Source organism: Arachis hypogaea, chromosome 9 (genome assembly GCF_003086295.3).
Source record: "Arachis hypogaea cultivar Tifrunner chromosome 9, arahy.Tifrunner.gnm2.J5K5, whole genome shotgun sequence".
NCBI lineage: Eukaryota > Viridiplantae > Streptophyta > Magnoliopsida > Fabales > Fabaceae > Arachis > Arachis hypogaea.
In genome coordinates this window covers 4,771,825-4,785,590 of record NC_092044.1, presented here as the reverse complement: position 1 = coordinate 4,785,590, position 13,766 = coordinate 4,771,825, and the positions used below count along the sequence as shown (strand labels likewise).

General features: G+C 34.4%; 1 protein-coding gene across 4 annotated transcripts; it reads right to left on the bottom strand.

The window, feature by feature from the left end:
* Positions 1-7,459: 7,459 nt before the first annotated feature.
* Positions 7,460-10,266, bottom strand: LOC112710046 (FBD-associated F-box protein At4g10400). Of its 4 annotated transcripts, none has more exons than XM_025762126.3 (4): positions 9,944-10,266; positions 8,565-9,838; positions 8,279-8,464; positions 7,460-7,725 (listed from the first exon to the last, which is right to left on the bottom strand). In XM_025762126.3, the coding sequence occupies exons 2-4, from the start codon at positions 9,810-9,812 to the stop codon at positions 7,498-7,500; spliced, it is 1,662 nt and encodes a 553-aa protein (XP_025617911.1). In that variant the 5' UTR covers positions 9,813-9,838; positions 9,944-10,266; the 3' UTR covers positions 7,460-7,497. The 4 variants fall into 4 exon arrangements, with proteins under 4 accessions (XP_025617911.1, XP_025617912.1, XP_072058424.1 ...); XM_025762127.3 differs by having other exon boundaries at positions 8,565-9,828; positions 9,944-10,215; XM_072202323.1 differs by having other exon boundaries at positions 7,460-7,751; positions 8,565-9,828; positions 9,944-10,214.
* Positions 10,267-13,766: the final 3,500 nt, after the last annotated feature.

Below are 13,766 nucleotides of genomic sequence, written 5' to 3'. Positions count from 1 at the left end.
CATCTTTCTGAAAAAATAAGATGTTTTCTAACTGAGAATCAAGATCTTGAACAACAAAATTTCATTCTTAAAGCTGAAAATGACTTTCTCAAAGAAAAACTAAGAGAGGCCGAAACTGCTTGTGATCTTGTGGAAGAGAATAAGCAGTTAAAAGCCCAAGTTAGAAGCTGTGAAAGTGATCATTCTGTCCTTGCATATGTGAATTGTTTTAAGCAAAATGAAGAGTTGCTTAAAGAGGTTAAAAGACTTAAGGAAGACTTAGCCAAGTTCACCCAAAGTTCTAAAAATTTGAATCAAATATTGGCTAGTCAAAAACCTCTTTATGACAAAGCTGGGTTGGGCTTTTATAAATCTGAAAAATCACATTTTGAAAACATTGCTTCATCTTCGAATGATGTTAAGTATCAAGACCCAACTTCCTTTAACAAAACAGCAACTCCAAGATTTTGTAGACTATGTAACCGAAGTGGTCATTTTCCAGTTCAATGTTTCTTTGGAGAAAGAATGATAGGTGATAAAGTTTACAAGGTTGTTTTTGATTATAATGATCTGGGACACAAGAGATGGTTTAACGTGAAAGGATCCAAGAAAATTTGGATACCTAAGGTCACTTGAGTTTATTTTGTAGGTCTGCCTAGCATCCAAGAAAAAGGAAAATATGTGGTACATGGATAGCGGATGTTCTAGGCATATGACCGGAAAGACAACCTTCTTCATAAAGCTTGATGAATATGATGGAGGACTTGTTACCTTTGGTGATGATGCAAAAGGAAAAATAGTGGCTGTTGGGAAAGTTGATAATGATTCAGATGGAGAAGGAGCTGGAACAAGCAAAGAAAATCCCAAATCTGTCCAGAATGAAGAATCTGCCAGTCCAGTTTTGTCTCGTCAAATTGAAGGAGAAACTTCCGATTTGTCTCCTGAGCAGGGACGAGAAACTGAAACAGTGAGACCACCAGAAGTTCATCAAAGCTCAACACCTGTCCGAAAGCCCAGAGAATGGAAGTCCATGAGGGGCTATCCTCATGACTTCATCATTGGTGATCCCTCTCAAGGTGTAACCACAAGATCCTCCACCAAAAGGCAAACCGAACCTAGCAATCTTGCTCTCTTGTCACAAATAGAGCCCAACAGTGTCAAACAAGCTCTTGAGGATCTATCATGGGTCAAAGCAATGCAAGAGGAGCTTGCTCAATTTGACAAGAATAAGTAGGTTTTTGTGATGCAGATTATGCGGGAGATCGAGTAGATAGGAGGAGCACCTCAGGCATGTGTTGCTTCCTTGGAAGCTCACTCAACATGTGGTCAAGCAAGAAACAAGCCACAGTGGCTCTATCTACTGCTGAAGCCGAATATGTTTCCGCATCTGCTTGTTGCTCACAATTAATTTGGTTAAAAACACAATTGGAAGATTACAAATTAAAAATCAATAGTATACCCTTATTTTGTGATAATATGAGTGCTATAAACATTTCTAAAAATCCTGTTCTGCACTCAAGAACTAAGCACATTGAGATAAAATATCACTTTATTAGAGAACATGTGCAAAAGGGTACTATTGATATTCAATTTGTAAAATCTGAAGACCAAATTGCTGATATTTTTACAAAACCTCTCTGTGAAGACAGATTCTGTACATTGAGAAAAAGTTTGGGAATGTTTGATTTAAGTTTTATTGAAAATCTGTGAATTTGTGACTCTGTTCAGTTTTGCTCGTAGGATTGGACGAGATGAAAATAAATGGCACAATGGAAGAGCTGTGGTCGAGGGGGAGGCAATGCAGAATTCAAATTTTATGGGCCCCACCAAATTTCATGACCCCACCATAACAGTTTTGTTAGTTATCTCTCTATGTACATAAGAATCTTCCTCCTTGTGTCATCATATCTTCTTGGAAGTGGTTATTGTCAAATCAAATCCTTCTCTCCATCTAATCCCTTGATTTAAGGCAACCACTTTTCAGTTTTGGATTTCAAAAGTTAAAAGGGAAATCATCTTTTTGAGTAATAACCACCCCATAATGGTCATTAACCGTCCACTAATGATCATTATTTCCATCATTCTCTCTCTCCAAGCTACATTTAATGCATTACCCACCTTGCTTCTCTCCCACTCCACTCGGTTATCAACCACACCCTTTCATATTCTCATTCCTCCATTACTATGAAAAAGAAAACTGCGCCAAGAAAGAGTGAAAGAATTCTTCTTTCTCAGAAACCATCAACGCCTCAAACCCACACACATATACACATTCATTCAACCTCATCATCTTCTCCTTCACCACCATCCAAACAAACAACCACCATGAGAAAAAAGGTGATTGCTCACAAGAGTTCAGGCCGAGGCAAGAACAAGAAACCCGCAGTTGAAGAAGAAGAGCAAGAATCTCATACTTCTCCTACTCCTTCACCTCCTCCCTCATCACCGAAGAAGACTACCCCCGGAAAAAGCTCAAAGAAGAATCAAGGGTTTGCACTAAATGACACAACTGAACCTCCAAACTTGGAATCCATGGAATTCCGAGACAAGTATGGCAAGTCTCACTCTCATTTTGATCCAAGCAGATTTAACTCCTGCACCTCTTTTGAGTTTCATAAAGAGGTTATGGAGAAACGTCATTTGTGCACTACCTATCTTGTTAGTCTCGAAAATCTCAAGAACACCAACATTCCCTCTCTGTTTGAACTTCTCAACTGGAAGCCTCTGCTCCTTATCAAAAAACCAGTGTACCCAGGTCTTGTTCGAGAATTTTATGCTAATATGCGACTCATTGATGGCACCCTTCATTCCTATGTCAAAAGGGTTCAAATAGCCCTTGATGCTGAGACAATTGGAGCGGCCCTGGGCTTCAAGGATGAAGGTCCGCGAGCATATATGGTAGAGAAATGGGACACACAAGTTGGCGTTTCACACAATACCGTTCTCCAGCACATTTGCAAAAACCTCTATGGATTGCATGGCACCATTCCAACCCACAAAGCCCTTGGACCGGTCAATTCCCTGCTTCACAGAATCATCACTCATATTCTGACTCCCCAATGCGGCTCACACAACCGAGTAACATTTTCTGACTGTCTCATCTTGTTTGCTTTGGTTACCTCTACTCCTATCTCCTTTGGTTATATTATGATTAGACACATGTGGGATTCTGTTAGAAGCACCAAAAAGGCTAACCTGCCTTATGGTATGTTTTTAACTGGAATATTTGAGTACTTTAAAGTTGATTTGTTGAATGAGAAGGTAGAAAACGATGTGTCTACAATCCGAGGTGGAGGAGCGACTAAGGAAACCAAAGGGCGAAAATCGGACAGTGAGCATGAAGGAAAGCCAGAATCTTCCAAAACAATCAGATCCATTCAACAGATTTTGGGAGAATTCTCAAACATGGCAGACATGATGTTTCGATCTCATAAAGAAGTCCGGAAGCAAGCTTATGAGAATGAGAAAGCTTGGAAAAACTGCAAAGAAAGGGTCAACTTGATGCTGGAACACCTTAACAAGGATTTGGGAGATGATAGTGAAGGAGGCGCTGAGGAAGAAGACATTCAATTCTCTGATGATTAGTGATTCTTTTTCTGTTTGATATTGGCTCCATTAGGCTCAATCTTTTTTGTATAAGCATGACTTGATACTCACTGTTGTAGGATAATCTCTAGGATACTTTGATACACTCTTACTACTTTAACTCGCATTTTTTGTTATATTAATCATGGTTTGTGCAGGTGCCCCTTTGATGACAAAAGGGGGAGGAAATTTAGGTTCCAAAATTGAAATTGGAACGAAACAGGGGCTGGAAAAACAGGGCAACAGGGGTTGAAATTTTCAATTTTGAAAATTCATGATCACCCTTATTTAAAGAATGCATGTTGTTATTGCATTTGTTTTACTATGATCATTACTGTTTGAACTGCATTTTTAGTTTATCATGATAAGTTTATTTGGCATTAGGTTTATAATGATTGATTTATTTTGATGCCTGGCTGTTTGTTTCAATCATTGATAAACTTGTTGGATTGAAAATTTATTTTTTGGCAGTTCCTTTAACTTGTGTAAAATATCAAAACTGCCTTGTTTTGTTCTTCAAATATTTTTCATCATATTGTTTTGCTCTGATATCCTAAACAGGAAATTTTTGAAAAATATTTGGATAGCTTTATGTTGTATGAAAGTTTGAGCAGTAAATCAGTTTATGATATCAAATGAGTTTTGATTATCAATTAAAACTGCTCATAAATCAAGCATTTAGCATTATAAAATTTGCTAAATAACATTGTTACTTGAAGCTTGATTTAAATGTTACAGGTTTATGCTTCCCTTGGTAAAATAGCATATATTAAGGGGGAGCCATGTGACATTTTGAAAGGGGGAGAAATTCAAAATCAAAGGGAGTATTCCTTACTCAATCTTTAAATTTCTTTCCATTTCAATTTTAATAATGTTTGTCATCAAGGGGGAGATTGATGAGTTTGGAAAACTCTTATTTAATTTTGATGATGAACAAACATTATTAAAATATTTAAATACAAAATTATTAATTTAATCCTAATTCATATATGCTTAATTAATAATTTTGTTGTGCAGATTTTATGCTGGGCCGAAACAAAAGAAAATTAACAAAGCCCAACTGTTGCAATTAAAGCTAGTTAAAATTGGGCCAGAATAAATATTATTGTTACAAGCCCAAACAAATGCTTTCTTGTGTGCTTTCCATGCTTGATCCGAAATCAATTTTATCAGGAAAGCAAATGTTATCTAAATGGGCCAGCTTTGATTATATTGTCACAAAGCCCAAATCAATTTGAATGAAACAGAATTTTATTGGGTCAGATTAAGCTTTATTGCAACATAGCCCAAATTCAAATTTTGATGAATGTTTCCATGCATGACCGAACCCAAGAAGCAAAGAAAATTGGTTCATTGCCTCCAACGGATTCCATTCTTCACTTTGGATGGAATTCAAATTTGATTTAATGCATTGGAAACACAAAAAGGAGAGAGAAGATTGATTTGATGGCTATTATGACTATGCACGTCACTCTAAGGGAAGTAAAAGCAAGTTCTTAATGTGTTTAACCACTCTACATTGCTTTTCTTCAGATTCTTTATTTCTCTCTCATCTCTTTCTCTCTTCGGTTATTGCACAGGAAATATTGGCAGCCATGGAAGCAAAAATGAGCTACCAAAAAAGAGAGAAAGCAAGCCTAAAGACCATCAAAATGATGGCAAGAAAACACAAAAAAATAAAAGTGAGCTGTGGCTAAGATATTCACCAAATGTGGTTAGATTTGGTGAGGATATCTTGAGCCTTTCATGCTCAAAAATGGAAGAAGAAGATTCGGCCAGCTAGAGGAGATTCTTGAAGCATGGCTTGTCTTTGATTCTGCTCAACCACCACAGGGAGTAGCTAGAGTGGCGAAGTGATGGTTGAAGGCAGAGATTGAAGCAGATGAAGTCATCATCATCATGAGGCATCAAGGGCCAGAAATCCATCTTGGAGAGGAAGCCAAGGATGGAGAGCCCGGATTGATGAAGGGTGATGATCAAGAAAGGACTAGAGGTAATTGCATGTTGGTTAATGCATGGTTATCTCTTCTCTCTCTGAGTGGCCGAACCGGTTCTGTGTTTGTTGAAGGAGGAAGAAGTTGGTTCGGTTTTGGCTTCAAGTGTGGAGGCTTTCCTCTTCTTTAAAAAGGGGGAACAACCACTGTTGGAAGCAAGGAGAAAATTTGAGAGTGCAAGGCACAGAGTTCTCAGAGCTACCTGAGCTAACAGTTTTCTCTTCTCCTTCAATGTTCTCTGTTTTGTAATTTTTCTGTTTAATTTTGTCATGTCTTGAGTCTCATGGAAAAAGACAAACAAGTGAGGTTTGTATGAAAAAGCCATAGAGCGGAAAAAGGCAGAGAGTGCAAAATTAAAAGAAAAAGCCATAGATGTCTTAGAGGTCATTTGTTCATCTATGTTGTGTATCATGATTCTGTGGGAATCCCCTTGTAAGTTAGGTTAGCACTTTACAAGTTGTAATCAGATTGATTATAGTGAAATTCCATCATGTTTGTGATGGAGACTGGATGTAGGCTGCACTGCACTTAGCAGCCGAACCAGGATATATCTGGGTGCAATCTTCTTCTCTTTCTACTCCATTTCTGTTTTCTACTACACAGGAGCAAAAGCCAGAATTATCTCGTGCCAAGTGACGAGACAAAACAAAGTTGCTCGGGTTAAGTGACGAGACAAAACAAAGTTGCTCGTGTTAAGTGACGAGCAAAAACAGAAAAGTCTTCTCTGAAGTTCAGCAAGTGTTAGCACCGAAAAAGGGGGCTAAGATTCAACCCCCCCTTCTCTTAGCCACTGAAACCATCAATATGTATATTATAATATTTTTTATTTAAATTATATTATGTTATTAATTTTATTTTTTGTAAAACATAAAGGTAAAGAAAAATAAAGAATGAGAGAAAAGAGAGAGAAAGATAAAGAAAAAGAATGAAAGAGGGAGTTTGTTAATTTTGGAAGTTAAGAAAATTTTTTATTTTAATTATAATGAAAATATCTGGTGACACATTTTGATCTGTCAAATTATTAATATAAAATATAAATTATAAATTATATATAGAGTGGGAAGGATAAAGAGAAATAGAAAAAAAGAGAGAGGCAGATAAGAAAATATAAGAAGGATGTTTACTAATTTTAGAAGAAAATATTTTCTCTAAATTTTAATAAGAGAGTGTCATGCGACACATTTTAATTATTAAATTAGTTAGTAATATATAAATATAATATATAATATAGTTATATTTCAAATTTAGTATTTCAATTTTAATTTTATTTTAATTTAAATACAATTAGAGAATGTTATGTTGTATATTTTCATTGTTAAATTCGTAATTAGTTATTAATAATGATATATAAGAGAGATAGAGTAAATGAAGAAATGAGAGAGATAAAGAAAGGAAGAGAGAAGAGGGAAGAGTTCTTTAATTTTAGAGGAAAAAATTTGATTTCAATTATAATGAGAGAGTAACATACTGACATGTGGTACATTTTGGCCTTAAAATTAGAGATATACAATAGATATCTAATAGTTAATGAGCGACTAATTTTTTATATATGCATAATATAATTGTTAAAAAATACTATATAGATATTGAAAATTAGAAATCAGTCATTAATTAGTTAACAAATAAGAATATTTATTTGTTATTTACAAAAAATAGTTTGAATGTACTGCTATAAAAAGTATTTGATTATTCTGTAACAAGATATTTGATTATTTTAATATAAAATCTTTTATAAGTTTAATTATTTTGATGAAAAATCTTTGACAAGCAAGCTATTCTGATATAAAATGTTAAAATTGAAACTTATTTTTTATGCTGAATATTAAACCAGAACATATCAATTACTTTCAACTGGTTCATCCACAGTCTAACACAAAGAAGGCAAGAAAACAAAAACGACATAACAAATTGCAGTTGTAATTTTATATTGTAAGTTGTCTTACTGTAATGAGTCCCACTCTAACTCAAAGTTAAGCTGCAGATTCGGGGAAAAAAAATTTATTGGCAATGAATCCAAGAGTTCTTCACAATCACTGAGGTTCTCATATTTCTTAGGAGAGCTTCTGACTTTGACATCTTTCAAATCATGCCACCAACATTTCATTTGATGACTTGAACTGCAGCGTCTCTCTTCCTCGTTGTTGCACCTTAGCTTCTCCAATAGTAGCTGTTGTTGATTTGACCAATTGACAACTAGAATTAGAGAGGTGAAGGGAGTGAGAGGGTACATGTTTTTTAAGCGTAAAACTAGTTTTTAAAATTTAAAAATCAGATTTTTTAAAAAAGTTGGCTATTTTATTGCATATAGAATTGGTTGATAAACTTTTTCATTATTTTAATATGTATTGATTGATATATAATAAATTAACACAATAGCACTCAGAAAATAGAGTTATCAAACATTTTTAAACTACCGAAACTGAAAGATTCAGAACTAACAACTAAAATCACAAAAAAATCCTTTAGATTTAAAAAATTGGCAAATAAATTTGATGATAATCTTACATAGTATCATGTCAGTCTTTCATATAAAAAAAAAAAAAAAAACTATTTTACAATTTATCAATTTTGTCAACATAGTAAATCTTTAGAAGGCTACTTTAACCTTTTTATTATCTTTCAAATTATTTTTGTTTTTTCACGAATCAAACCACTGAAAAAATTGATCATGCATTGGAGAATCAAATCAGGAGTTAAGAGGCAATGAATCAATGACAAACCTTAAGGAATATTCTGCTGCATAATTTCAGGTTCAAAGAAATAATAGCAGGACGGAAGCTCCAAAACAAATCATTGATAAGAAGCACACAAAACTCTTCAGTTTCTTCATCTACCGATAACCTCAATTGTTTGATCCTTCGCAAAGGGACTTGAACATTTTCTAGTACATCTTCATGGAACACAATCTGCTCATCCAAAATACAATTCCAACACAAATGGCATCAAATTTCTCCATGTAAAGTTTTATTTTATCAACTAAAACATAATTTGGTAATGTACACTTACAGATGAACCTTTCATGATTCCAAGATACAAGGATACCATAACATTTCTTGGTGCTATGTTCTGGATAAATGCCCTAAGCCTTTTCAAATCCATACGAAATTCTAGTGCGAAGACAACATCAAAATCCACCTGATTTGAACAATTCTCAAAAGATATAGCTGCTGGCATGTGGCTGAATTGTCCAGAATATTTACATGACTCTAAATTCGGCGCATCGATCTTAGCTTCCTTCAACTCTACGCAAGCCTCGAAGGACAAAACCTTGAGGCGAGAACTGGAGATCATTAGGCTCTCAGATGTAACACAACCACTTAATTCCAACCTCTCAAGGAATGGAAACTTGTCAAAAAGTTCAAGCAACCATTGGTTAGAGACAAAAACAGAACTCACAGCCCCTAAAAAAAACCCCTTCAAATTTCTGCACTTGTCTATACTGATATCACAAGGGAACTCTAATTTGTCATTACCGAGTTGAAGATTCTCTAGACTCGGCACATCAACATGAATTTCACGAAATCCAGAAAACTTAGCAGACTTTAGCTTAGGCAAATCATGTACTTTTACATTTTCCAATCCAACACAGTGCTCCAATATTAATTCCTCAATCATAGGACAACCAGAAATGAGATCTTCAAGCGCTTGTTCATGTCCCAAATAAACACCAACTAAGGACAATATCCGCAACATAGGGAACCTAATTCTGTGATTTACAATCAATTTGTCTGCTCTAATCTTCCCGAACAACACTAATTCAGTTAATGACTTGGCTTTCAGTACATCTGGTGGCAAGTAGTAGTAATTATCAACGGCGTGAGAGTCAAACTCACATCCAAAGAAACAGCCAGCAAGTTCAAGTTCAAGCTTTAGCACCTGAATACTACTACTTTCACCTGCTATCTTCATCCACCGGTCGACGAGATGTGGCATGAACCGAGGATGGAAGAACATCATACTCAGGTTAAATTCTTTGATGGCAAAGCCGTGGTGGTGGAACCTAACAAGTGTCCTATCCACAGACTTGAGGAAGCTGTTGGCTTTCCTCCTGTTGTCTTGTATCTTCAGGGGATCTTTTCTATCCTTCAAGTGCACGCGCACGCATCGAGAGCCGTCGAAGACCAAGATGGGGAATGAGGACCATGTTTCATGCCAAGCCTTGGACAAAACACTGGTCCTTGCAGCATCTTTGTAAGGCAATCTTGAAAGAATGTCATGGAGGATCATCTTTGGCAGATCAGAAATTTTGTCCATTTCCTTAATAAGATCTCTGAGCTCCCCTAACAGAAACAATTACTAAGGATTAAATAATGTTCTTCAATTACATTCAAAGTTGTAGTGGGATGCAAGTGTATGAAAAAGTTGTTTGAGTGTAAAATGCATACCAGTGTGTTGAAGAATTGCTGAGACTGAAGAGATTTTGGTAAAGTGTGAAAAACCTATCTCATCAAGATCTTCATCTGCTATGAATTATTGAATATTTTTTCAAACAACTATCTCTCTTTCTTCCCTGCCAGTGCCTTGTCATGTCAAATATGACTCATCAAATATTTCAGGTTAAGGTTTAATCAACTTTCTCCCGTTTGAAACTTGTGTAGCATGTAAATCAGTAAAAGGAAGGAGTGCGAGGAGATAGTGGAATAGTGCACATGACCCGGCTGGCCCTAAGATTCGGCCCCAACTTAAATATTTTGGGTTAATTTGGTGTGATTATTTTCAAGAGACTAAAAAGGTATATATGTTTTAAATTAATTTTAATATTATGTTATAATAATTATAAATTTATTGTTTTATTTTTAATCACATTTATTGAATTAAGAAATAGATTAAAGAAGTATGAAATTAGAATTTATGAATAAATTTAAGTTTAAGTATGATTATTAACTTCTTTACAACAAGTATTTTTTTTGCTTTATAAATGAGTGTATCATAATTTTTTGACATATTTATCAAGACCCGGACTTCATCAAATAGAGACCTGGTTTTAGTGTGGCTCAAAAGTAATGTGACTTTATCGGGTCTAAAATCGAGTAAGAATGTCAAAAATATACTCGATCATTATTTAAGTCAGATTAGAGTCAAGATGAACCTAGTTTCATCCCATTCATGTGCACTCCTAATGAAATTAATCAAAACTTAAAATAGTATTTTTATATTTAATAATAAAAAATAAACTAAGTTATATTACTAATAAAATTTATTATTTTTTATTAATATTTGATTAATTCTAAATTCTAAATCTTAAATTCTAAATACTAAATAAAATATTAGTTTATATTAATAAAGGTTTACTCCCTAATATTTTTCTAAAAACTAATTATAAAATAGAGTATTATTTTTGAATTGTCAACCACAACATTAAATTCGAAACAAGTAAGATTAATACTAGCGAGTAGCGAGAGTTAAATCCCAAAATGGTCCCTGAAATTGGCGTTTTGCACTGAAATCGTCCCTGAGATTTCAATTGCACCAATTATGTCCCTGAGATTGAAAAAAATGCACCATAGTAGTCCTTGACCCATTTTCCATTAACGACGTGATGACATGGCATGATGACGTGGACTGTAAGTGACACGTGTCACTTCATGATTTGGCCATGTGTAATGGTAGGATGATGTGGTGGCCAATGACACGTGGCATGCTGACGTGGATAGTTGTGTCACGTGTCACAATGTTATTTGGCCATGTGTCCAGTTGTGCCACATGTCGCAACAGTATTCGTCTACGTGTCATCCATTATGCCATCGTTGTATATGCACCAAATTAGTCCCTCATTTTGCATTAAGTGACTCATTTTAGTCCCTGAAATTGAATGTCGTGCACCAAACTAGTCCCTTCACCAATTTTTTCTCATTTTTTTCTATAAATTCAAAATTCTCAATATTTTTGAATGCATTAATTTCAATTCTATTTTTTCACATGTTCTTCAAATAAAAGTGTTTTTATAAAATATTTTTTCTCTTGCGAATACCCTATTCGCCGACTTGGAATTAACGTGAAAGCTTTTCAAGCACGTTCACTACCATCTCCAACATCTTTCAGTACTTTTATAAAATATGTTTTTCTTACGGATACCTCTAATAGCCGCCGCCTTAGAGTTGACGTGAAGACATTTCAAGCTTCCCTCATTATCATCTCCAACCTCTTTCGTCTAGACTGCAGAGATCAAAAGTGGTAGTGAGGGTAGTTGAAGTGCATTCAATCTAGCTCATTTATACATAACGAAAATGTGTATTTCATAAGAAGAAAATATTTATTTTAATTATTAATTTCTTGTTAAAAACACATGTTTTTTTATGAAAAAAATGTGTCTAATAAATCATATAATTATTTTTTTATAATAACATACTTATATATTACAAAATTTACCAATATTAAATTATTAAAAAAATTATATAATTAAAACTAAAATCCTAAATTTTTTTATAAAAGCACTTGTATTTAAACGATATATGAAAAAATAGAATTGAAATTAATGTATCCAAGATATTAAAATTTTAAATTAAAAAAATGAGAAAAAATTGGTGAAGGGACTAGTTTGGTGCACGACATTCAATTTCAGGGACTAAAATGAGTCACTTAATGCAAAGTGAGGGACTAATTTGGTGCACATACAACGATGGCATAATGGATGACACGTAGACGAATACTGTTGTGACACGTGGCACAACTGGACACGTGGCCAAATAACATTGTGACACGTGGCACAACTATCCACGTCAGCATGCTACGTGTCATTAGTCACCACATCATCCTACCATTACACGTGGCCAAATCATGAAGTGACACGTGCCACTTACAGTCCACGTCATCATGCCATGTCATCACGTCGTTAATGGAAAATGGATCAGGGACTACTATGGTGCATTTTTTCAATCTCAGGGACGTAATTGGTGCAATTGGAATCTCAAGGACGATTTCAGTGCAAAACGCCAATCTCAAGGACCATTTTGGGGTTTAACTCGAGTAGCGAAGAACATATTTGCCAAAGCCACGGAAGATTTAGAATCTTGATAAGTAAAAGTAATTAAACCTGGAGCATTAATGATTAATCCATGTACTCTCCAAAATAGAAGTAGAAGTGGTGATATACTTTAATATTATAATTTTTGGTATTTTTTAAAATTGTGAAAGTACACAAATCGAATGATCTAATTTCTGTATCTCAAATTTTTTAATTTTTTTACCACAAATCGGACCGTCCGATTTGTGTACCTATCACAAATCAGACGGTCCGATTTCTGTACCTCTACAAATCGAACGGTCCGATTTCTGTACCTCAAATTTTTAAATTTTTTTTATCACAAATCAGACGGTCCGATTTCTGTACCTCTACAAATTGGACCGTCCGATTTGTGTATATCTAGAAATCGAACGGTCCGATTTTTGTACCTCTAATAAATCGGACGGTCCGATTTCTGCTTTTCTTGTTAAACGATTCTACATTTGAGTATAACATCAAGCAATCCACATTTAAAAAAAATACCACTACCACTCCAATATTAAAAATAAAAAATTCGATAGATTGAACGCAATTTCGTTAATTCCAGTTTCTCAAGAAGTCACATGCTTGTGAGAATCAAACTGAAAGCCTAGATATTTTATATTTGAACACGTACATGTGTCCCTATTAGCGGTTCTATTGTTAAGAGTAGGATTTAGGAAGTAGGAACATAAAGAAAGTGAACATAGGATTCGATGGTCCAAGACAAAATATATATTTTTTTAGTTTTTTAATAATTAATAAATATTTTTTATTTAATTTTAATTATAACTTAATCTTTTATATATTTACTCTCTACTTTATAAATTATTATTTTATTATTGACCTATTATGTTTATTAATAATTAAAAGCAATACAATTCACCAATGGCAGGACAAAAATAAGTTCAAAAGTAGGACAAAGAGTTTTATGGATAAGCCTTGGTTGTAAAAACTTTTCATTGCGATTCAGGAAGTTGTTTCGTTTTGTTATAATATCTACCATTTCCTGGAGGTCTCTTCTTTTTTCCCTCAGCTTCAAAGAATACTAACACGGGAAAGGTAGAACATGTTTTCTTCCAAGTCTTGGACAAAATATTGAAAGAATTTCACGAAGGATGTGCTCTGCGAGATTCGATATCATGTCCATAGCGCGTGCCTGTCACTATATATATATATACAACAATACAAATACTAAAAAAATGGTAAATGAGTTGAGAAAATAT

Coding starts and splice junctions, on each gene's coding strand:
- LOC112710046 (XM_025762126.3), bottom strand. CDS start 9,812: ATGGACAAAATTTCTGATCTGCCAAAGATGATCCTCCATGACATTCTT. Junction 8,465..8,564: donor GAATCATGAAAGGTTCATCT/GTAAGTGTACAT, acceptor TTGGATGAGCAG/ATTGTGTTCCATGAAGATGT. Junction 7,726..8,278: donor GCAGCAGAATATTCCTTAAG/GTTTGTCATTGA, acceptor AATCAACAACAG/CTACTATTGGAGAAGCTAAG.